This window comes from Carcharodon carcharias (assembly GCF_017639515.1).
Source record: "Carcharodon carcharias isolate sCarCar2 chromosome 37 unlocalized genomic scaffold, sCarCar2.pri SUPER_37_unloc_2, whole genome shotgun sequence".
In the NCBI taxonomy this organism is placed as follows: domain Eukaryota; kingdom Metazoa; phylum Chordata; class Chondrichthyes; order Lamniformes; family Lamnidae; genus Carcharodon; species Carcharodon carcharias.
The window spans coordinates 2,320,024-2,342,513 of NW_024470767.1; the positions used below are offsets into that span (position 1 = coordinate 2,320,024).

Sequence of the window (22,490 nt, forward strand, 5' to 3'; positions counted from 1 at the left end):
CAATCCAGCACTCTGGGAAAAGATTCCCTCTTTACTGCCCCAATCCAGTACTCTGGGATAAGATTCCCTCTCTACTGCCCCAATCCAGCACTCTGGGATACGATTCCCTTTCTACTGCCCCAATCCAGCACTCTGGGAAAAGATTCCCTCTCTACTGCCCCAATCCAGCACTCTGGGAAACGATTCCCTTTCTACTGCCCCAATCCAGCACTCTGGGAAAAGATTCCTTCTCTACTGCCCCAATCCAGCACTCTGGGATAAGATTCCCTCTCTACTGCCTCAATCCAGCACTCTGGGAAAAGATTCCCACTCTACTGCCCGAGTTGGGAGCTGTTTGGTAAGACTTCACTAACAACTCGCCAAGCCTCCTTTGAGAAGTGCTTTGCAAGCTCATGACCTCTACCAACTAGAAGGACAGGGGCAGCACAAGAACATCACCATGTTTAAGTTCCCCTCTGAGCCTGACTTGGAAATATATCGGCCGTTCCTTCACTGTCGCTGGGTCAAAATCTTGGAACTCCATCCCTAACAGCACTGTGGGTGTACCTACACCACATGGACTGCAGCGGCTCAAAAAGGTGGTTCATCACCACCTTCTCAGGAGGCAGTTAGAGTTGGGCAATAAATCCTGTTCTAGCCAGCGATGCCCACATCCTGTGAAAGGATTTAAAGCACCTTGGCCTCTGCTGGATATTGGACACTGAGGAAAGATCCCTAAGTGTTGAATATTACGGATTTAATTGTAATGGCACCAATTCAGCAATTTCAGGTGACTGATTCAACAGGATCACAAAATTCCACCGTTTTATGAATTAAAAAATGGAACTTGGACTTATTCAATCAATGGCTGTTGATTTACAAGGATGATGCGAGAGGTTAGAACTATCAGGATACATTGAACAGGCTGGGGCACTTTTATCTAGAAAAGACAAGGCTGAGGGGTGACCATAAAGAGTTTGATAGGTTAAATGTAGAAAAGATGTTTCCACTTGCAGGGGATGACCAGAACTGGGGGACATAAGTATAAGATTGTCACTAATAAATCCAATCGGAAATTCGGGATAGAAGGGTATGCTGATCAGGTGATTGAAGAGGACATGGAGAAGGCTTATTTAGAGCATAAACACCACTGGTATGGACCCACTCACACCTAGAGTACATGCAGTAACATCCAACACACTCACTCACACTGACCATCCCTCAGTACTCGTAGTCAGTGCTCACTCGAAATGGAACCCCTCTTTCCCGCACCACTCACTAAAGGAGAGCTGCGGGAAAGAGGAGTTCCATTTCATGGGGCACTGGCATCAGTATTGGAACAGGAGGGATCTGTACCATTGGGACAGTCTCCACCTGAACTGATCTGGGACCAATGTTCTAGCGAAAAGGGTAAATAGGGTGGTCAACAGGACTTTAAACTAGAAAGTCGGGGGGGAGGAAGGGAAGGGTAAAACTCCAAGAAGTATGACTAATGGGAAACAAAGCAGCAGGTTAGCGTGTGGGGGGTGGATTCAACTTCATGGAAAATTCTGAAAAAACTGAAAAGAAAGGAGAGCCCAGGAGAGGCTATTAAAGTCTCCAGAACACAAAATAGGACAGAGTGTTTGGAAAGGGCTAGGAATCTAACTTCAAGCACATCAGATAAAGAGACGACAATGAGAAAGGGGATGGGAAATACAGGACTGAAGGTGTTGTATCTGAATGCATGCAGTATATGAAATAAGGTAAATGAGTTTGTGGTGCAGATTGAAATTGGCAGGTATGATGTGGTGGGCATCACAGAGACATGGCTGCAAGGGGATCAGGACTGGGAGCTAAATATCCAAGAATATACATCCTATCGAAAAGATAGGCAGGTTGGCAGAGGGGGTGAGGTTGCTTTGTTAGTAAGAAATGAAATTAAATTGATAGCAAGAAATGATGTAGGGTCAGATGATGTAGAATCTGTGTGGGTAGAGTTGAGGAACCGCAAAGGTAAAAAAACCATAATGGGAGTTACATACAGGCCTCCGAACAGTAGTCAGGATGTGAGGCACAAGATACACCAGGAGATAGAAAAGGCGTGTAAGAAAGGCAAGGTTACAGTGATCATGGGGGATTTCAATATGCAGGTAGACTGGGAAAATCAGGTTGGTAGTGGATCCCAAGAAAAGGAATTTGTGGAATGTCTATGAGACGGCTTTTTGGAGCAGCTTGTGGTGGAGCCCACAAGGGAACAGGCAATTCGAGATTTAGTGATGTGTAATGAGGCAGATTTGATAAGGGAGCTTAAGGTGAAGGAACCCTTAGGAGGAAGTGACCATAATATGATAGAATTTACCCTGCAATTTGAGAGGAAAATGCTGGAATCAGATGTAACGGTATTACAGTTGAATAAAGGCAACTACAGAGGCATGAGGGAGGAGCTGTCCAGAATTGACTGCGAGATGAGCCTAGCAGGAAAGACAGTGGAACAGCAATGGCAGGAGTTTCTGGAAGTAATTTTGGAGACACAGCAAAAATTCATCCCTAGGAAGAAGAAGCATACTAAAGGGAGGACGAGGCAACCATGGCTGACAAGGGAAGTCAGGGACAGCATAAAAGCTAAAGAGAAAGCATACAATGCGGCAAAGAGCAGTGAGAAACCAGGGGATTGGGAAGCCTACAAAGACCAACAGAGGACAACTAAAAAAGCAATAAGGAGGGAGAAGATTAAATATGAGGGTAAACTAGCCAGTAATATAAAAGAAGATTGCAAGAGTTTTTTAGATATATAAAGGGTAAGAGAGAGCAAAAGTGGACATTGGGCCGTTGAAAATGACGCTGGAGAAGTAGTAGTGGAGAACAAAGTCAGTCTTCACAGTGGAAGACACGAGTGACATCCCCAAAGTTCAAGAGAGTCGGGGGGCAGAGGTAAGTATGGTGGCCATTACCGAGGAGAAGGTGCTCGGAAAACTGAAAGGTCTGAAGGTGGATAAATCACCTGGACCAGATGGATTAACCCCAGAGTTCTGAAGGAGATAGCTGAAGAGATAGTGGAGGCGTTAGTGGTGATCTTTCAGGAATCACTGGAGTCAGGGAGGGTCCCAGAGGACTGAAAAATCACTAATGTAACCCCCCTGTTTAAGAAGGGAGTGAGGCAAAAGATGGGAAATTACAGGCCGATTAGCCTGACCTCGGTCATTGGTAAGAATTTAGAGTCCATTATTAAGGATGAGATTTCAGAATACTTGGAAGTGCATGGTAAAATCGGGCAAAGTCAGCATGGTTTCATCAAGGGGAGGTCATGCCTGACAAATCTGTTAGAATTCTTTGAGGAGGTAACGAGTAGGTTAGACAAAGGAGAGCCAATGGATGTTATCTACTTGGACTTCCAGAAGGCCTTTGACAAGGTGCTGCACAGGAGGCTGCTCAGGAAGATAAGAGCCCATGGTGTTAGAGGCAAGGTACTAGCATGGATAGAAGATTGGCTGTCTGGCAGGAGGCAGAGAGTGGGGATAAGGGGGTCCTTCTCAGGATGGCAGCCGGTGACTAGTGGAGTTCCGCAGGGGTCAGTGTTGGGACCACAGCTTTTCACTTTATACATTAATGATCTAGATGAAGGACCTGAGGGCATCCTGGCTAGGTTTACAGATGATACAAAGATAGGTGGAGGGACAGGTAGTATTGAGGAGGCGGGGAGGCTGCAGAAGGATTTGGACAGGTTAGGAGAATGGGCAAAGAAGTGGCAGATGGAATACAACGTGGGGAAGTGTGAGGTCATGCATTTTGGTAGGAAGAATAGAGGCATTGACTATTTTCTAAATGGGGAGAGAATTCAGAAATCTGGAATGCAAACAGACTTGGGAGACCTAGTCCAGGATTCTCTTAAGGTTAACTTGCAGGTTGAGTCGGTAGTTAGGAAGGCAAATGCAATGTTGGCATTTATTTCGAGAGGACTGGAATATAAAAGCAGTGATGTGCTGCTGAGGCTTTATAAGGCTCTGGTCAGACCACATTTAGAATATTGTGAGCAATTTTGGGCCCCGTATCTCAGGAAAGATGTGCTGGCCCTGGAGACGGTCCAGAGGAGGTTCACGAGAATGATCCCAGGAATGAAAGGCTTAACATATGAGGAACGTTTGAGGACTCTGGGTCTATACTCGATGGAGTTTAGAAGGATGAGGGGGGATCTGATTGAAACTTACAGAATACTGAAAGGCCTGGATAGAGTGAGCGTGGGGAAGATGTTTCCATTAGTAGGAGAGACTAGGACCCGAGGGCACGGCCTCAGAGTAAAGGGAAGACCTTTTAGAACAGAGATGAGGAGAAACTTCTTTAGCCAGAGAGTGGTGAATCTATGGAATTCATTGCCACAGAAGGCTGTGGAGTTCAGGTCATTGAGTGTATTTAAGACCGAGATAGATAGGTTCTTGACTGGTAAGGGGGTCAAAGGTTACGGGGAGAAGGCGGGAGAATGGGGTTGAGAAACTTATCAGCCATGATTGAATGGTGGAGCAGACTCGATGGGCCGAATGGCCTAATTTCTACTCCTGTTTTATGGTCACTCACACAGCACACCAGCTGCACACTCAGGGCACACTCCCTTAAATTTATAGCACACATTTACAGTCTACACAATTACGCAACCAGTGCACACACCTAGTACATATCTTTACACGCCCAGTTCACACACCTTTACACACCCAGTACACACACACTGCACACCCAGTACACACAATGCACTCAGCTTATACATCCAGTAAGCACACTGCACACACCCAGCACAAACATCTTTACACACCCTGCACATACTCAGTGCACATACTGCACACACCCAGTACACACACTGCACAAGCTCAGTGCACACGCTACACACGCCCAGTACACACACTGCACAAGCTCAGTGCACGTATTGCAAACACCCAGTACACACACTGCACATGCTCAGTACACACACTGCACAAGCTCAGTGCACGTATTGCAAACAACCAGTACACACACTAAACATGCTCAGTACACACACTGCACAAGCTCAGTGCACACACTGCACACACCCAGTACACACCCTGCACAAGCTCAGTGCACACACCGCACACACCCAGTACACACCCTGCACAAGCTCAGTGCACACACCCAATACACACCCTGTACAAACTCAGTGCACAGACTCAGTGCACATACTGCAAACACCCATTACACACCCTGCACACACCCAATACACACACCATACACGCCCAGTACACACACCTTTAAACACCTCGTATGCACCCAGTTCACACGCCACACACATCCAGTACACAAGTCCTTATGTATCCAGTACACATAATCACACACCTTGCACATGCCCCTTACACACCCAGTACACACACACTGCACACATGCACTACACACACTACACCTCCCCCTTACACATCCAGTCCACACCCTGCACACACCCAGTCCACACATTGCACTCCCTTTACAGACCTAGTACACACACGGCACACACCCAGAACACACATCCAGTACACACAGACTGCATTCTCCTTACACACCCAGTGTTCTGTTAGTGTGCAGTGCAATGTGCAAGTGTCTGCACTCTGTTCTGTTGATAAGTACAGAGTCAACACTCTGAGTGAGATACACATCCGTGTTGGCCTCGCACGGCCTCTGGATATCAAAAGGCACTTTAAAAGTGGCCATAGCACCCTGGAAACGTGGCTGGTTTGGAAGCTCTCTGACCTGCCGAGACGTACCTGACAAGAGTTAGCGTACACAGCTGCCCAGAAGCAGTCAGAGATACAGAAGTGTCAACGCACCCATAGGAGTCAACAGAAAAACAAGGCGAGGGTTCGAGCAGATATGACTTTTCAAGATAGCATAAGTACTGCGGTCACAGGAGGAAGGAAATGCTGTCTCGTTCAGCCTCACAGTGTAGCTTCAAGAGAGGTTAGTCACCCAATAAGATTAGCAAACTTAAGCAAAAGAAAGAGGGGAACAAAAGACATAAATTAAGAGTCCTGAGGGGGGGAAATATAGCAAACAGAACGAAACCACGAGATGGGTGAGTCTCAGACCTACCTGCAGAAGGTTAGTGTAAACTATTTCCAACTTTAGGCAGCCTAGACATGGAGGGAGACCTTAACAGCTGTAGTGTAGAGCAACTTCGACTACCAACAACTCTGGTAAGTTAGTCCTTCAATCATAAAAAAACAAACTGTGATCAATTTGTAGCAATTTTCTCAGGTAGGTGATGTGCTGAAATATGGTGGCAATTTTAAAATACAATATGCAATAAGATGGACTTAGAAATAACTCCCCATTCAAACTCGAAAGAAGCTTTACTGGAAACTTTCCCCGAGTATGTTCACTGCTGCTTTGGTCAGTCCTACGAGCTGCCCCAGGCCAGTGTGGTTCTCAGGTTTGAAAACAAGACTCAATAATTGAAGCTAAAGGTCAGTGCCTGCGACATGTGGAGCTGTACAATTAGGATTTGGCTTTTGGGGACAGTTGTTATTCAGACTCTTTCTTTAGCCCCACTCCCAGGCCGTATCAATCCCCATTTATTACCTCACTTGGTGACACTGATCTGTTTCAGCCAGCAGGTGAGGGATGTATAGATGGACACTTCCCTCTCACTTGCTACCTACTCATGGTTTGAGAATAGGAAAGGAATCTTTACGGGTTATGCAGGGATTTAATCTCAAAGCCCCATGAACTATTATTACCAATCCTCAGGTCAGAATTATTGGCCTCTGTGATTGGGAATCCCAATACATTCCAACAACGTGAAAAGCCAAAAAGTTCTATTAACTTTGTATGGAGCTATACACTCCCATATATACAGATTTTGCTAGACCATACTTCGAGCACTGTGAACAGTTCTGGTCCCTATGTTATATAAAAGGATACAGAAAAACTTGAGAAGAGATTGACAAGGGTGATACCAGAAGTGAGAAGTTACGCCTATCAAGAGTGATTCAATGGGCTGGGCCTGTTGTCTTCAGGAAAGAGAAGGCTAAGGGATGACCCGATAGAAGTATTTAAAATAATGAACAGGGTTTCGATAGGGTAGATGTAGACAAGATGTTTCTACTTGTGCAGGAGACCAGAATTCGGGGTCATCAATATAAAGACAATAAATCCAATGGGGAATTCAGGAGAAAGTTCTATACCCAGAGAATGGGGAGAATGTGGAACGCACTGCCAGAAGTGGTTGAGATGAATGTTTTAGATACATTTAAGGGGGGAACTGGATAAACTGGATAAAATGAGGGACGAAGGAATAGAATGATAGGGTGAGATGAAGAGGGGGTGGAATGAGGCTCGTCTGGAGCAGAAAAATGGCAGGGAGCTGTTGGGCTAAATGGCCTGATTCTGTGTCATATATACAACATAATACTAACCAGAGACTGACCTGCACAGAACAGGGTCAGAAAAAGCTCAGTGTAAAACAGCCCCATGTATGGTGGAGGCTAAAAATTAATGTTTCCATTGTTGTGTATGCTTCACACTTCACACTAGGAGACAGTGACAGCAGTCAGTACTGGTGCATTCAAATGCAAAGTAGATGAACATCCTTCAGAAAATAATATCTTAGGGTCCAGTAAATGCAGAACTGGAGGCACGATGTTGGTGAGTAAAATGTAGCTTGGGCGGAACAGGTGATTTTGGATCTATGGTTACCAAAGTTCTCCAGCACTGAGGGTTTGCCTTGCCCCATGTCTGGGTCTGTCGTAGACTTATCAGTAGACACTGATAAAACAAGATTAGCCAATAGTTATCAGTTTATTGGTGATTACCAGGATGGTAGTAGACTGGATAGACCTTGGCTTTTTTCTATCTTGGAATTCTTCTGTTCTTTTTGTTTAAAAAAGACACAAAATCTGAAAATTCAAAATAGAAATTCCTCAGAAGATGGGATAGTTCAGCTCATGAGCCCTTTCAGCTTCTGGAACCATACAACGTAAGGGAGCAAAGGGTTCAGGCACTTTACTGACCCTGGTAGACCAGTGTCAGCTGTGATTCAGTGGCTACCACTATCGTCTCTTAGACAAAATGTCATGGGTTCAAGCTCCGTTCCCGAGATCTAAACCCCATAATCCAAGCTGATGGTCCCAATGAGCGAGCATCGCACTGTCGGAGGGTCAGTACTGAGGGAGCACCGCACTATCGGAGGGTCAGTACTGAGGGAGCGTTGCACTGTCAGAGGGTCAGTGCTGAGGGAGTGCCGCACTGTCGGAGGGCCGGTACTGGGGGAGTGCCGCACTGTCGGAGGGTCAGTGCTGAGGGAGAGCCGCACTGTCAGAGGGTCAGTGCTGAGGGAGCGCCGCACTGTCATAGGGTCAGTACTGAGGGAGCGCCGCACTGTCAGAGGGTCAGTACTGAGGGAGCGCCGCACTGTCAGAGGGTCAGTACTGAGGGAGTGCCGCACTGTCGGAGGGTCGGTACTGGGGGAGCGCTGCACTGTCTGAGGGTCAGTACTGGGGGAGTGCCGCACTGTCAAAGGGTCAGTGCTGAGGGAGCGCCGCACTGTCAGAGAGTCAGTGCTGAGGGAGCTCCGCACTGTCGGAGGGTCAGTACTGAGCGAGTGCCGCACTCTCGGAGGGTCGGTACTGAGGGAGCGCCGCACTGTTGGAGGGTCGGTACTGGGGGAGCGCTGCACTGTCTGAGGGTCAGTACTGGGGGAGTGCCGCACTGTCAGAGGGTCAGTGCTGAGGGAGCGCCGCACTGTCGGAGGGTCGGTACTGGGGGAGCGCTGCACTGTCTGAGGGTCAGTGCTGAGGGAGTGCCGCACTGTCGGAGGGTCGGTACTGAGGGAGCGCCGCACTGTCGGAGGGTCAGTGCGGAGGGAGCGCCACACTGTCGGAGGGTCAGTGCTGAGGGAGCGCCGCACTGTCGGAGGGTCAGTGCTGAGGGAGCGCCGCACTGTCGGAGGGTCAGTGCTGAGGGAGTGCCGCACTGTCGGAGGGTCAGTGCTGAGGGAGCACCGCACTGTCAGAGGGTCAGTGCTGAGGGAGCACCGCACTGTCGGAGGGTCAGTGCTGAGGGAGCGTCGCACTGTCAGAGGGTCAGTGCTGAGGGAGCTCCGCACTGTCGGAGGGTTAGTGCTGAGGGAGCTCCGCAAAGTCGGAGGGTCAGTGCTGAGCGAGTGCCGCACTCTCGGAGGGTCGGTACTGAGGGAGTGCCGCACTGTCAGAGGGTCAGTACTGAGGGAGCGCCGCACTGTCGGAGGGCCAGTACTGAGGGAGTGCCGCACTGTCAGAGGGTCGGTACTGAGGGAGCGCCGCACTGTTGGAGGGTCAGTACTGGGGGAGCGCTGCACTGTCTGAGGGTCAGTACTGAGGGAGTGCCGCACTGTCGGAGGGTCAGTACTGAGGGAACGCCGCACTGTCAGAGGGTTAGTGCTGAGGGAGCGCCGCAAAGTCGGAGGGTCAGTACTGAGGGAGCGCTGCACTGTCGGAGGGTCAGTACTGAGGGAGCGCCGCACTGTCGGAGGGTCAGTACTGAGAGAGTGCTGCTCTGTTGAGGGTCAGTATTGAGGGAGCGCCGCACTGTCGGAGGGTCAGCACTGAGAGAGTGCTGCACTGTCAGAGATTCAGTGCTCAGGGAGCGCTGCACTGTCAGATTGTCAGTACTGAGGGACTGTCAGAGGGGCATGAATGGGAGAATGCGGTTCCGTCGGAGTCCCATCTTTGAATGGGACTTCAAAATGAGGCTCCGTCAACCCACTTGGGTGTGTTTAGAAGACCCGAGGCCACTATTGGAAGAAGATCAAATGTCTAGTCTCAAATTGACTGCTGCATTTTCTACCTTACAACACGGGCTACACCTCAAAAACGCTTCAATTCCTGAGAAACGTTCTGACGTGGTGCAAGTCACCATATAAATTGGAGTCTTTCTTCCATCCTTCCTGTTTATTACGTTAGATTGTGTTTCCCCAAGGACCTGCTTAAGGACCAGGAGCAAAGTCATGAGTTAAAGAAACTGTCATAAAACTGCAGGGGTGTCAGCATCCGATACAGGAAACGGAATCTACACTGAAATTTTCCTTTTCTTTTTCAGGTGCTGATTGACATATGGTCATCAGAGAGACGGACAGGTTTAGGAAGAAAACTCCAAAGCTTAAAACACAGGCGGCCAGTGGCGGAGTGATTAAAATCAGGTATGCGCAAGACGACCGAATTGGAGGAGAGATCTCCAAGGCATTGTGGAGATTTCAGAGATAAGGAGGGGCAAAGGCATGGAGGGATTTGAAAACAAGGAAGAGAATTTTGGCTATATAAATGCTAGTTCCTGTTGTTCATTGAGCCCAATTTTGGGTTTATTCTGTTCAGTTTAGTAGTGACCAGTGAATTCATACGATAATATTGAAGAATAATAACCTGGCCACAATCATGGCACCAAATTAATAAAATATTCACAACACAACACAACTCCGCAGACCGCTTTCTCTGCCAATCCCGACCATCCCAATCCCAACTGCTGCCTCTGAAGCACCCACACGAGGAGACCCTTGTCAGACGCCAGCCAACAGGAATGTTCCGCCATGGTGAGGGTGACACAGAGTCGGTCACAGCATACCATCCGGGTTCACCAGTGCCACAAGAGGCATAGCTGAAGACTTGGAGCAAAAGAGCATCAGTATAGCAGGGCAGCTAAAGGGATCTACACATCCAAACTAGGAAAACAGGAAAAAAATGGAGATTACAATTCAAAAGCCATCCATGGCAAATTCACCACTTCTGTAGCAGACTGCACAGGTTAACATATTACTGACCTGTCAATTTGGAAATTCTGCATCAAATGATTGATTGAAAATCACTTCTGTTTGATGGAATCTCAAGCTGGTTATGGATCTATAGAGTGTTTGATGGGGACAGTGTAGAGGGAGCTTTACTCTGTATCTAACCCCGTGTTGTACCTGTCCTGGGCGTATTTGATGGGGACAGTGTAGAGGGAGCTTTACTCTGTATCTAACCCCGTGCTGTACCTGCCCTGGGAGTGTTTGATGGGGACAGTGTAGAGGGAGCTTTACTCTGTATCTAACCCCGTGCTGTACCTGTCCTGGGAGTGTTTGATGGGGACGGTGTAGAGGGAGCTTTACTCTGTATCAAACCCCGTGCTGTACCTGTCCTGGGAGTGTTTGATGGGGACAGAGTAGAGGGAGCTTTACGCTGTATCTAACCCCGTGCTGTACCTATCCTGGGAGTGTTTGATGGGGACGGTGTAGAGGGAGCTTTACTCTGTATCAAACCCCGTGCTGTACCTGTCCTGGGAGTGTTTGATGGCGACAGTGTAGAGGGAGCTTTACTCTGTATCTGACCCTGTGCTGTACCTGTCCTGGGAGTGTTTGATGGGGACGGTGTAGAGGGAGATTTACTCTGTATCTAACCCCGTGCTGTACCAGTCCTGGGAGTGTTTGATGGGGACAGTGTAGAGGGAGCTTTACCTTGTATCTAACCCCGTGCTGTACCTGCCCTGGGAGTGTTTGATGGGGACGGTACAGAGGGAGTTTTACTCTGTATCTAACCCCATGCTGTACTGATCACAGAATCACAGTGCAGAAGAGGCCCTTTGGCCCATCGAGTCTGCACCAACACGTGAGAAACACCTGACCTACCTACCTAATCCCATTTGCCAGCACTTGGCCCATAGCCTTGAATGTTATGATGTGCCAAGTGCTCATCTAGGTACTTTTTAAAGGATGTGAGGCAACCCGCCTCCAACACCCTCCCAGTCAGCGCATTCCAGACCCTCACCACCCTCTGGGTAAAAAGGTTTTTTCTCACATCCCCCTAAATCTCTTGCCCCTCACCTTGAACTTGTGTCCCCTCATGACTGACCCTTCAACTAAGGGGAACAGCTGCTCCCTATCCACCCTGTCCATGCCCCTCATAATCTTGTATACCTCGATCAGGTCGCCCCTCAGTCTTCTCTGCTCCAACGAAAACAACCCAAGTCTATCCAACCTCTCTTCATAACTTAAATGTTTCATCCCAGGCAACATCCTGGTGAATCTCCTCTGCACCCCCTCCAGTGCAATCACATCCTTCCTATAATGTGGCAACCAGAACTGTACACAGTACTCCAGCTGTGGCCTCACCAAGGTTCTATACAACTCCAACATAACATCCCTACTTTTGTAATCTATGCCTCGATAGATAAAGGCAAGTGTCCCATATGCCTTTTTCACCACCCCACTAACATGCCCCTCCGCCTTCAGAGATCTATGGACACACACGCCAAGGTCCCTTTGTTCCACAGAACTTCCTAGTGTCATGTCGTTCATTGAATACTTCCTTGTCAAATTACTCCTTCCAAAGTGTATCACCTCATACTTTTCAGGGTTAAATTCCATCTGCCACTTATCTGCCCATGTGACCATCCCGTCTATATCTTCCTGTAGTCCAAGACACTCAACCTCACTGTTAACCACCCTGGTTCAGGGAATGTTTAATGCGGACAGTGTAAAAGTGGCTTTACTCCAATCTAACCCCATGCTGTACTCACCCTGGGAGTGTTTAATGTGACAGTATAAAAGGAGCTTTACTCTGTATCTAACAAGATGTTGTACTTGTCCTGGGAGTGTTTGATGGGGACAGTGTAAAGGAAGCTTTACTCTGTATCTAACCCCGTGCTGTACCTGTCCTGGGAGTGTTTGATGGGGACGGTGTAGAGGGAGATTTACTCTGTATCTAACCCCGTGCTGTACCTGTCCTGGGAGTGTTTGATGGGGACAGTGTAAAGGGAGCTTTACTCTGTATCTAACCCCGTGCTGTACCTGTCCTGGGAGTGTTTGATGGGGACAGTGTAGAGGGAGATTTACTCTGTATCTAACCCCGTGCTGTACCTGTCCTGGGAGTGTTTGATGGGGACAGTGTAGAGGGTTTACTCTGTATCTAACCCCGTGCTGTACCTGCCCTGGGAGTGTTTGATGGGGACAGTGTAGAGGGAGCTTTACTCTGTATCTAACCCCCTGCTGTACCTGTCCTGTGAGTGTTTGAGGGGGACAGTGTAGAGGGAGCTTTACTCTGTATCTAACCCCGTGCTGTACCTGTCCTGGGAGTGTTTGATGGGGACGGTGTAGAGGGAGCTTTACTCTGTATCTAACCCCGTGCTGTACCTGTCCTGGGAGTGTTTGATGGGGACAGTGTAGAGGGAGCTTTACTCTGTATCTAACAAGATGTTGTACCTGTCCTGGGAGTGTTTGATGGGGACAGTGTAGAGGTAGCTTTACTCTGTATCTAACCCCGTGCTGTACCTGTCCTGGGAGTGTTTGATGGGGACGGTGTAGATGGTGCTTTACTCTGTATCTAACCCCGTGCTGTACCTGTCCTGGGAGTGTTTGATGGGGACAGTGTAGTGGGAGCTTTACTCTGTATCTAACCCCGTGCTGTACCTGTCCTGGGAGTGTTTGATGGGGACAGTGTAGAGGGAGCTTTACTCTGTATCTAACCCCGTGCTGTACCTGTCCTGGGAGTGTTTGATGGGGACAGTGTAGAGGGAGCTTTACTCTGTATCTAACCCCGTGCTGTATCTGTCCTGAGACTATTTGATGGCGACAGTGTAGAGGGAGCTTTACGCTGTATCTAACCCCGTGCTGTACCTGTCCTGGGAGTGTTTGATGGGGACAGTGTAGAGGGAGGTTTACTATGTGTCTAACCCCGTGCTATACTTGCCCTGGGAGTGTTTGATGGGGACAGTGTAGAGGGAGCTTTACTATGTGTCTAACCCCGTGCTATACTTCTCCTGGGAGTGTTTGATGTAACATGTGGGATGAAGGAACATAATAAAATGTAGACAGAAATTTTTCATTTCCAGCCACTAATGTCCTGCACTCTGGTGAGCAGAAAATTTTGCCAAATAGTAAATTAAGACTGTGTTGAGCGTAATGAGGTCCAAATATTAGTAAATGAACGTTAGTGAGAAGTAACATTGGTTGTTGTCTGTCTGTTCAGTGGAGGGAATTAATTTGACAAAACACATCACCGGAAAGGCTCCTGATCTGAATTATTCTCCACCATCCATTTCAGTAGAAAAGATTTTTCACAACGTATTCGGGTATCTCCACAAGCCATCAGATTCAATGTCAATTGAGTAAAAGCATTTGACCAAAAGTCTGATTTGAAAACCCTGCCACCTGAACTGTGATTTTTCCAATAGTGCGTTCTCACATCCAATTCATAAAATCTCTTGTAATCTCTCAGTCCAGTGAGCAGCGAGTCCTGCAGACCTCAGATAGGGACCTCAATCTCTGCTCCCTGGCATTTCGATGCCGCGCACCAACACAGCCTGAACACACCACCTGTGCCAGGGCAGCCACCAGCCAGCAGCTGAGCTGTGCTGAATTGGCCAGAGAACCCAAGTTCTTTCCTGGGACTCCTGTCCATGGTCCCCTTCCCGACAGACAGCAGACTGGTCTCTGTATGGAAGTATGTCCCAAGAACAATTGCAAGAAGCCATTCCACTCCCCCCGCCCCCCATTACCCACAGAGGGGTGCACTCCCCCACATTCCTGCACCTTCTCAATGGGGCACACCTCCAAACCCGCACCCTAACTCCAATCCGCGGTGTGGGAAATCTCCCAAATTGTTCAAACTTCCTGACTGGTGATTAATTCCTCATCTTTATTTCAGCTCAGGGCTCCGGTGACTGATGACCTCCAGATTTTATTGGCCTACGCGGATTAGCCAGAGGGGGGTCAAGCCATGGGCGACCAGCAGCTGAGCCAGCCGGAGACCAGCGAGGGAGCAGGACTGCTCTTCTTTCAGCATCACCAGGGGCAGTGTGGCCCCCTGCCCGGGATGGAGGGCAACCTCTCGCACGCGCTTGGACTGGAGAGTGTCCCGGAGACCAACTCTCCTGCCTCGCCCTGCTTTGATCCTGACCCCACGGACAGCAGGCTGGAAATGGACGGACACAAGGGGATGGAGCTGGCCGGAACCACTAGCTGGAGCCACACGGATATGGGCAGCCAAGTAAACATCAAGCAAGAATCTGGCAATCCCAGGCTGGTGAGGGCAGGGAGTGGGTATACCTACGGTCTCCCATTCGAACAATGCGAGAACCAACTGCCTAAACGGACGGATGGGAAGTTGGACTCGTTTAACGAAGCCTTTGCCAACCGGCACTCCCTCGTTCACGGCTCCAGTGTGATGGGCAACTATGCCCAGAACGTCACGCTGCGGCAGATGCTTTCCGAGAAACCTCCAGCGCACCGCTACCCTCACCCCAGATTGCCCCAGCACTTGCCGTGTATGCCCGCAACCCAGCAGCCTAAAGTCATGCTTCCACAATCGCTGCACTACACCTATCCTCAGCTGCGGCGCTTGACAGGGCTGCAGCAGCAGCAGCAGCAGCAGATGCCCACTGTCACCCAGCAGATGGCACAGGATATCCTGCAGCAGCCCACGGTCTCAATGCAGCAACAGCAGCTCCATAAGCCCTCAGGAGAGGCCAAGCAGCAGAGTGACAGCCAGCACCAGATGAGCCACTATCACCAGATGCAGCAGCCGAGTCACCATCACCTGCTGCAGCACATGCAGATGGCACAGATCAGTAGGGATCCAGCCCAGCGCACGGTCCTCCAGCATCAGTGTCAGCCAGGAAAGTTCGAGCAATTCCACCACTCGCTCAATGCACCACCTCAATACCTGTACGGTGAAAGACAACACTACAGGGTACAAGGGCAGCAGAGAGACACCCTGACACACCAGCTGTACCAGCAGCCCACTCACAGCTCACCAGGTACCTGATCTTCTCCTGTACTGCATCTTGTACTACAGTTCATGGCGTGCCAGGAGTTACAGTGAGGGGTGCAGGATATATCAGTGTTATTGTGGGGGATGTGGGATCTATCAGAGTGTTAGTGACAGCTATGGAATATATCAGTGTGTTACAGTGAAGAGTGTGGGATCCATCAGAGTGTTACAGTGAAGGGTGTGGGATATATCAGATTGTTACAGTGAGGGGTGTGGGATATATCAGATTGTTACAGTGAGGGGTGTGGAATATATCAGATTGTTACGGTGAGGGGTGTGGGATATATCAGAGTGTTACAGTGAAGGGTGTGAGATATATCAGAGTGTTACAGTGAAGGGTGTGGGATATATCAGATTGTTACAGTGAGGGGTGTGGGATATATCAGAGTGTTACAGTGAAGGCTGTGCGATATATCAGAGTGTTACAGTGAAGAGTGTGGGATATATCAGATTGTTACAGTGAGGGGTGTGCGATATATCAGAGTGTTACAGTGAGGATGTGCGATATATCAGAGTGTTACAGTGAGGGGTGTGTAGTATTTCAGAATGTTACAATGAGGGTTGCGGGATATATCAGAGTGTTATAGTGAGGGGTGCGGGATATATCAGAATGTTATAGTGAAGGGTGCAGGATATGTCAGAGTGTTACAGTGAGGGTGTGCGATATATCAGAGTGTTACAGTGAGGGGTGTGGTGTATATCAGAGTGTTACAGTGAAGGGTGTGTGATATATCAGAGTGTTACAGTGAGGGGTGTGGGGTATATCAGAGTGTTACAGTGAAGGGTGTGTGATATATCAGAGTGTTACAATGCGGGGTGTGGGATCTATCAGAGTGTTACAGTGAGGTGTGCAGGATATATCAGAGTGTTACTGTGAAGATTGTGGGATCTATCAGCGTGTTACAGTGAGGGGCGTGGGACATATCGGAGTGTTACAGTGAGGGGTGTGGGACATATCAAGGTGTTACAGTGAGGGGTGTGGGATATATCAAAGTGTTACAGTAAGGGGCGCAGGATATATCAGAATGTTACAGTGAGGGGTGTGGGATATATCAGATTGTTACAGTGAAGGGTGTGGGATCTATCAGAGTGTTACAGTGAGGTGTGCAGGATATATCAGAGTGTTACTGTGAAGATTGTGGGATCTATCAGCGTGTTACAGTGAGGGGCGTGGGACATATCGGAGTGTTACAGTGAGGGGTGTGGGATATATCAAAGTGTTACAGTGAGGGGTGTGGGATATATCAAAGTGTTACAGTAAGGGGCGCAGGATATATCAGAATGTTACAGTGAGGGGTGTGGGATATATCAGATTGTTACAGTGAGGGGTGTGGGATCTATCAGAGTGTTACAGTGAAGGGTGTGGGATATATCAGAGTGTTACAGTGAGGTATGCTGGATATATCAGTGTTACAGTGAGGAGTGTGCGATATATCAGGGAGTGTTACAGTGAGGGGTGTGGGATATATCAGAGTGTCACAGTGAGGGGTGTGGGCTATATCAGAGTGTCACAGTGAGGGGTGTAGGCTATATCATAGTGTTACAGTGAGGGGTGTGGGATATATCAGTCACAGTGAGGGGTGTGGGATATATCAAAGTGTTACAGTGAGGGGTATGGGATATATCAAAGTGTTACAGTAAGGGGCGCAGGATATATCGGAATGTTACAGTGAGGGGTGTGGGATATATCAGAGTGTTACAGTGAGGGGTGTGGGATATATCAGAGTGTTACAGTGAAGGGTGTGCGATATATCAGAGTGTTACAGTGAGGTCTGCTGGATATATCAGTGTTACAGTAAGGGGTGTGGGATATATCAGAGTGTTACAGTGAGGGGTGTGGGGTATATCAGATTGTTACAGTGAGGGGTGTGGGATATATCAGAGTGTTACAGTGGGGGTGTGCGATATATCAGAGTGTTACAGTGAGGGGTGTGTAGTATTTCAGAATGTTACAATGAGGGTTGCGGGATATATCAGAATGTTATAGTGAGGGGTGCAGGATATGTCAGAGTGTTACAATGCAAGGTGTGCGATATATCAAAGTGTTACAGTGAAGGGTGTGTGATATATCAAAGTGTTACAGTGAAGGGTGTGTGATATATCAGAGTGTTACAGTAAGGGGCGCAGGATATATCGGAATGTTACAGTGAGGGGTGTGGGATATGTCAGTATGTTACAGATAGGGTGTGTATTGTATCAGAAAGTTACAGTGAGGGGTGTGGGATATATCAGAGTGTTACAGTGAAGGGTGTGTGATATATCAGAGTATTACAGTAAGGGGCGCAGGATAAGTTGGAATGTTACACTGAGGGGTGTGGGATATGTCAGTGTGTTACAGATAGGGTGTGTATTGTATCAGAGTGTTACAGTGAGGGGTGTGGGATATATCAAAGTGTTACAGTGTGGGGTGTCAGTACCAGATGTCAGACAGCTTAAACACTGTATTATTTTTGTTCGGTTATGGAAGTCATTATGAATATATAAAACCTTGGATGAGGTTATCAACTAGTGAGGAGGTGGTGTGTGTGACAGAATATTAAAACACATGGGAGAAACCCCCACCATCTTTCTTCGCATTAGAACAACAGGAGCCATTCAGCCTTCTCAACTCCATTTACTTATGAGATAAAAACAAAAAAACTGCGGATGCTGGAAATCCAAAACAAAAACAGAATTACCTGGAAAAACTCAGCAGGTCTGGCAGCATCGGCGGAGAAGAAAAGAGTTGACGTTTCGAGTCCTCATGACCCTTCGACAGAACTTGAGTTCGAGTCCAAGAAAGAGTAATTGACTGCCACTGCTCTTCAAGAAATGCCTACCTCCTTGAAGAAGTTCTGTTCCTCTCTGCGACAAGATTTCCGTATCTCTCTGTTGTCTTGCTCACCTTCCTTGCTTTCCATTTCCCTCTGTCTCTCTATCTCTCCGCCCCCCACACACACACCTTAAACCAGCTTATATTTCAACTCTTTCTTGGACTCGAACTCAAGTTCTGTCGAAGGGTCATGAGGACTCGAAACGTCAACTCTTTTCTTCTCCGCCGATGCTGCCAGACCTGCTGAGTTTTTCCAGGTAATTCTGTTTTTGTTTTCCATTTACTCATCGTTGTTCCATATTCATGATTGTGTTACCCAACTAAAGGCTATCAATATCTGCCTTTACATTTTCAGTCAGGTTAAGGTGGGACATCATTATGGAGTAGCAATGACGGGGTACAATTCCAATGCTCTTAAATTCTGTGAGATTACATTATATTTACAGCAGGAATAACTGGTTCATTTTGGTGTTTATGTTTCCCATGAACCCCTTCCCCCCTACTTCACCTCACCCACCACTCACCTACTGGCTCTTAGCAGGTAGCGCTACAATAGCGGAACAGGTACCATCCTGCTGTTTATCTGCCTATTCGAATGTTTTAAATGTACGGTTTCAATGATGGGGTATTCTCCCAATGCCCTGGCCAACATTCCTCCCACAAACCAACATCACAAAAAGAAAAGATCGGCCAGGTCCTCATTGCACCGCTGTTTTCTGGGAGACCTTCTAGGTCCGAATGGCTTCTGCAGTATCCTACCTAAGGAAGTCCATTCAAGCTGCTATTTGGAGTACTTTACTTGTTAAGGCCTGATTTAGATGCAAACATTGTGCAAAGAGATGGAACCCATTTAAATCAATGGAGCTGACAAAACTGTTAATGCCCAAAACAAGAGGCAACTTCAAGATATGAAAGGGCAAGCGTAGAGATGTTTCCATTTGCAAGAGACCAAAACTAGGGACTATAAATGTAACATGGTCACTAATAAATCCAATAGGTGCATTTTAAGGAGAAGTTGGATTAACAGGAGGAAGAGAGGAATAGAAGGAGATGCTGCACGGGTGAGATGAAGTAAGCTGGGAGGAGATTTGTGTGGTTATAAATACTGGTGTAGCCACCTGTTGGGTTGAATAATTTTCCTTTGCTCTTTCATGGGATGTGGGCATCGCTGGCAAGCCCAGCCTTTTGTTGCCCATCCCTAATTGCCCTTGAACTGAGTGGTTTGCTCGGCCATTTCAGAGGGACAGTTAAGAGCCAACTACATTGCTGTGGGTCTGGAGTCACTTGTAGGCCAGACCAGGTAAGGTCGGCAGATTTCCTTCCCTAAAGGACATTAGTGACCCAGATGGGTTTTTACTAAAATCAATGATAGTTTCATAGTCATAGTTACCATTACCGAGACTGGCTTTATATTCCAGATTTATTAAGTGAATTTAAATTCCACCAGCTGCCGTGGTGGGATTTGAACCCATGTCCCCAGAGAATTAGTCTGGACCTCTGGATTACTTGTCCAGTGATGTTACCACCAAGCCACATAGTTTTTGCACGGGCCCTGAGTTTGGTTGATTTACCAGCTGATTATTGACTATCTTCTTTGTGCTACAGTGCAGAGTCCTCAACAGCTCAACACCTCTCCCTCCATGCAGTACGCACGGAGCTGTTCACGACAGGAGCTGGAGAACGGCGAACACTCGGGGTGCGCGGAGCTCCAGAGTCCGCTGAGCATGGCGGTGTCCAAGGACGTGGGATCACAGGCCTGCCCATCAGGCATCTTCTGGCAACAGGTAGGGGTGTGCATTGATGCAGTTGTTTGTTCCTGATCACCACCCTGAGGTCTTGTTACTCTGGAGAAAGCGCAGTCATAGTCGTTACATTGAATAATAAATTCCTGTTTCCTCTTTCTCAAAATCTTTACAAACACTGGCCACTTCCTCTTGTCTAAGTGATGACTACTCGAATGTGAATCTTGAAGGTGATTGGGTGGGGCTTGGGCACCAGAATGGAGTTTGACCCCAGCCACACATTCAGACCAAGTAGTCTCTCTCGCCTATTTCTCTTTCCTTAGTGCAAGATCACTAGGCCAAATGTAATTACCTTAAAATAAAAACTTGCATTTATATAGCATCTTTAATGTAAAATGTCCCACGGGAATGTAATCATACAAAATATGATACTGAACTATTAGCAGATATTACCACAAGCTTGGTCAGATTTATGTTCTAAGGTGCATCTCAAAGGAGGGGAGAGAAGCAGAGATGTTTAGGGAGGGGATTCCACAGATTAGGGTCCAGGCAGCTGAAGCCACAGATGCCAATGGTGGGGTGAAAGGAGAAGATATGCAAGAGGCCAGAGTTGGAAGAGCACAGAGCTCTTCAAGAGTTGTAGGAGATTGCAGAGATAGGAAGGAGGGATAGGCCCTGGAAGGATTTGACCAGGAGCCAATCTGTGAGCACAGGGGTAATGAGTAAATTGGGCTTGTTGCAGGTTAGGGTATATGACAGCAGAGTTTTGGACAAGCTCCAGTTTATGGCAGGTGGAAGGTAACTCTTTCAAGTACAAACACGTTTCCATCTGTTTGAGATGAAGTTACATAGTTTCATAGTTTGCCATTGTGAGATCTGAACTCTTGATCTTGGGGTTACAAGCCCAGTACCATAACCACTTGGCTATTTAGGCCAAGCCTGCAGGTGGAAGGTAGTTGCACTCCTCAGCAATGTGTTGGAATAATTGAGTATGGAGGTAACAAGGGCATGGCATAAGGGTTTCAGCAACTGGTGGGTTGATATCAGTTAACACAACACTGGCAAGAGAAAGAATGCAGAGTCTTTGTGACTTCTAGGGCTCAGTTGCCACTCTGGCCAGTGTGTTTCACAAGTGAAACTATGGTGGGAATGAATGGAATGTGTCTAAATGGGCTATTGGGAGCATCAAGGAGAGAAAATGATGATGAATTGTTCTTATTTTTGCAGGTTCACCAAGTTCCTCAAGCCTGTGTGAGAATGTCAGACCAAAGGTAACACACTGCACAGTACATAATTTCTTCCTCTGGCCTGTAATGCAGAGACGTCAGTACAGCTGACAGATTTTGCCTGTTGTTAATGGGTTGATGGGAGTCGGTGTGACTCTTGCTGAGGGACACTGTCAGAAATGGATAAAGGGAAAGTAATTTTGGATTGGTTCCTGATAAACCTAAGCCAGGCAGAACAGAACATGGTAGTGATATTTTCCCCCCTCTCTGTTATGAGAGTGAGGTGTGCTATCTAAAGACATTTCAATATGTTTCGAGCTAATGCCCTACTGTATTACTTGTGGACTGTCTGGAGTCAGCTGTAATGTTTCACTGCTAAGATGGAGCTGTGCTTAAACTCACCTGTCCCTTTAAGTACAGTGTTAAGGTACGTCCTGTAGACAAATGTTCTGAATAGTCACATCCTCAGATCAATCGAGGTGAAATACCGAGAGATATTTCTCCAAATTGTTTGCAAAAGTGGCAGGAAGTGACTAGTTTTCCCTCCATTGTAATATGTTTTTGAAACTTCAGTAGTGTAGCATCATGGAAGATAGATGAATTGACACTGTTGAAAATGCACAGCAAGTCAGTCAGCATCTAAAAGCCCCTTGGTAGGAACTGCCAATAGAAACAGTTGGAGGTTGCATGTTCAGATACACCAACTGCTTTCAGCAACTGGGTTTTCTAGCCTCAAAATAGATTCTTAAAGAGATAAAATTGCTGCGTAAGTGCTTCAGTAAACAACTTGCATTTCTATTGCCTATTCAATGTACCAAAACATCCAAGGCACTTCACAGGAGCTTAATCAAACAGAATTTGGCACTGAGCCACAAAAAGGAAATATCAGGATAGGAGACCAAAAGCTTGGTCAAGGAGGTAGGTCTTACGGAGAGTCTTAAAGGTGGACAGAAAAGATGGCGAGGTTTAGGCAGAGAACTCCAGAGCTTAGGGCCAAGGCAGCAGA

General features: G+C 47.6%; 1 protein-coding gene across 5 annotated transcripts in view; it reads left to right on the top strand.

Annotated features, from left to right (window-relative positions):
- The first annotated feature begins 5,670 nt into the window (after positions 1-5,670).
- The window catches only part of LOC121274709 (transcriptional-regulating factor 1-like), a 42,019-nt gene continuing 25,199 nt past the window's right edge, over positions 5,671-22,490 (top strand). For 2 of the 5 annotated variants that reach the window (XM_041182031.1, XM_041182035.1), the window contains exons 1-6: positions 5,671-5,889; positions 6,058-6,125; positions 10,006-10,105; positions 14,580-15,690; positions 20,122-20,300; positions 21,486-21,529. In XM_041182031.1, coding sequence (XP_041037965.1) covers positions 14,652-15,690; positions 20,122-20,300; positions 21,486-21,529 — 1,262 coding nt within the window. In that variant the 5' untranslated portion in view covers positions 5,671-5,889; positions 6,058-6,125; positions 10,006-10,105; positions 14,580-14,651. Of the gene's footprint in view, positions 5,890-5,973; positions 6,126-7,466; positions 7,576-10,005; positions 10,106-14,579; positions 15,691-20,121; positions 20,301-21,485; positions 21,530-22,490 lie in introns of those variants that run through there. The other 3 variants (XM_041182034.1, XM_041182032.1, XM_041182033.1) reach the window with 3 other exon arrangements.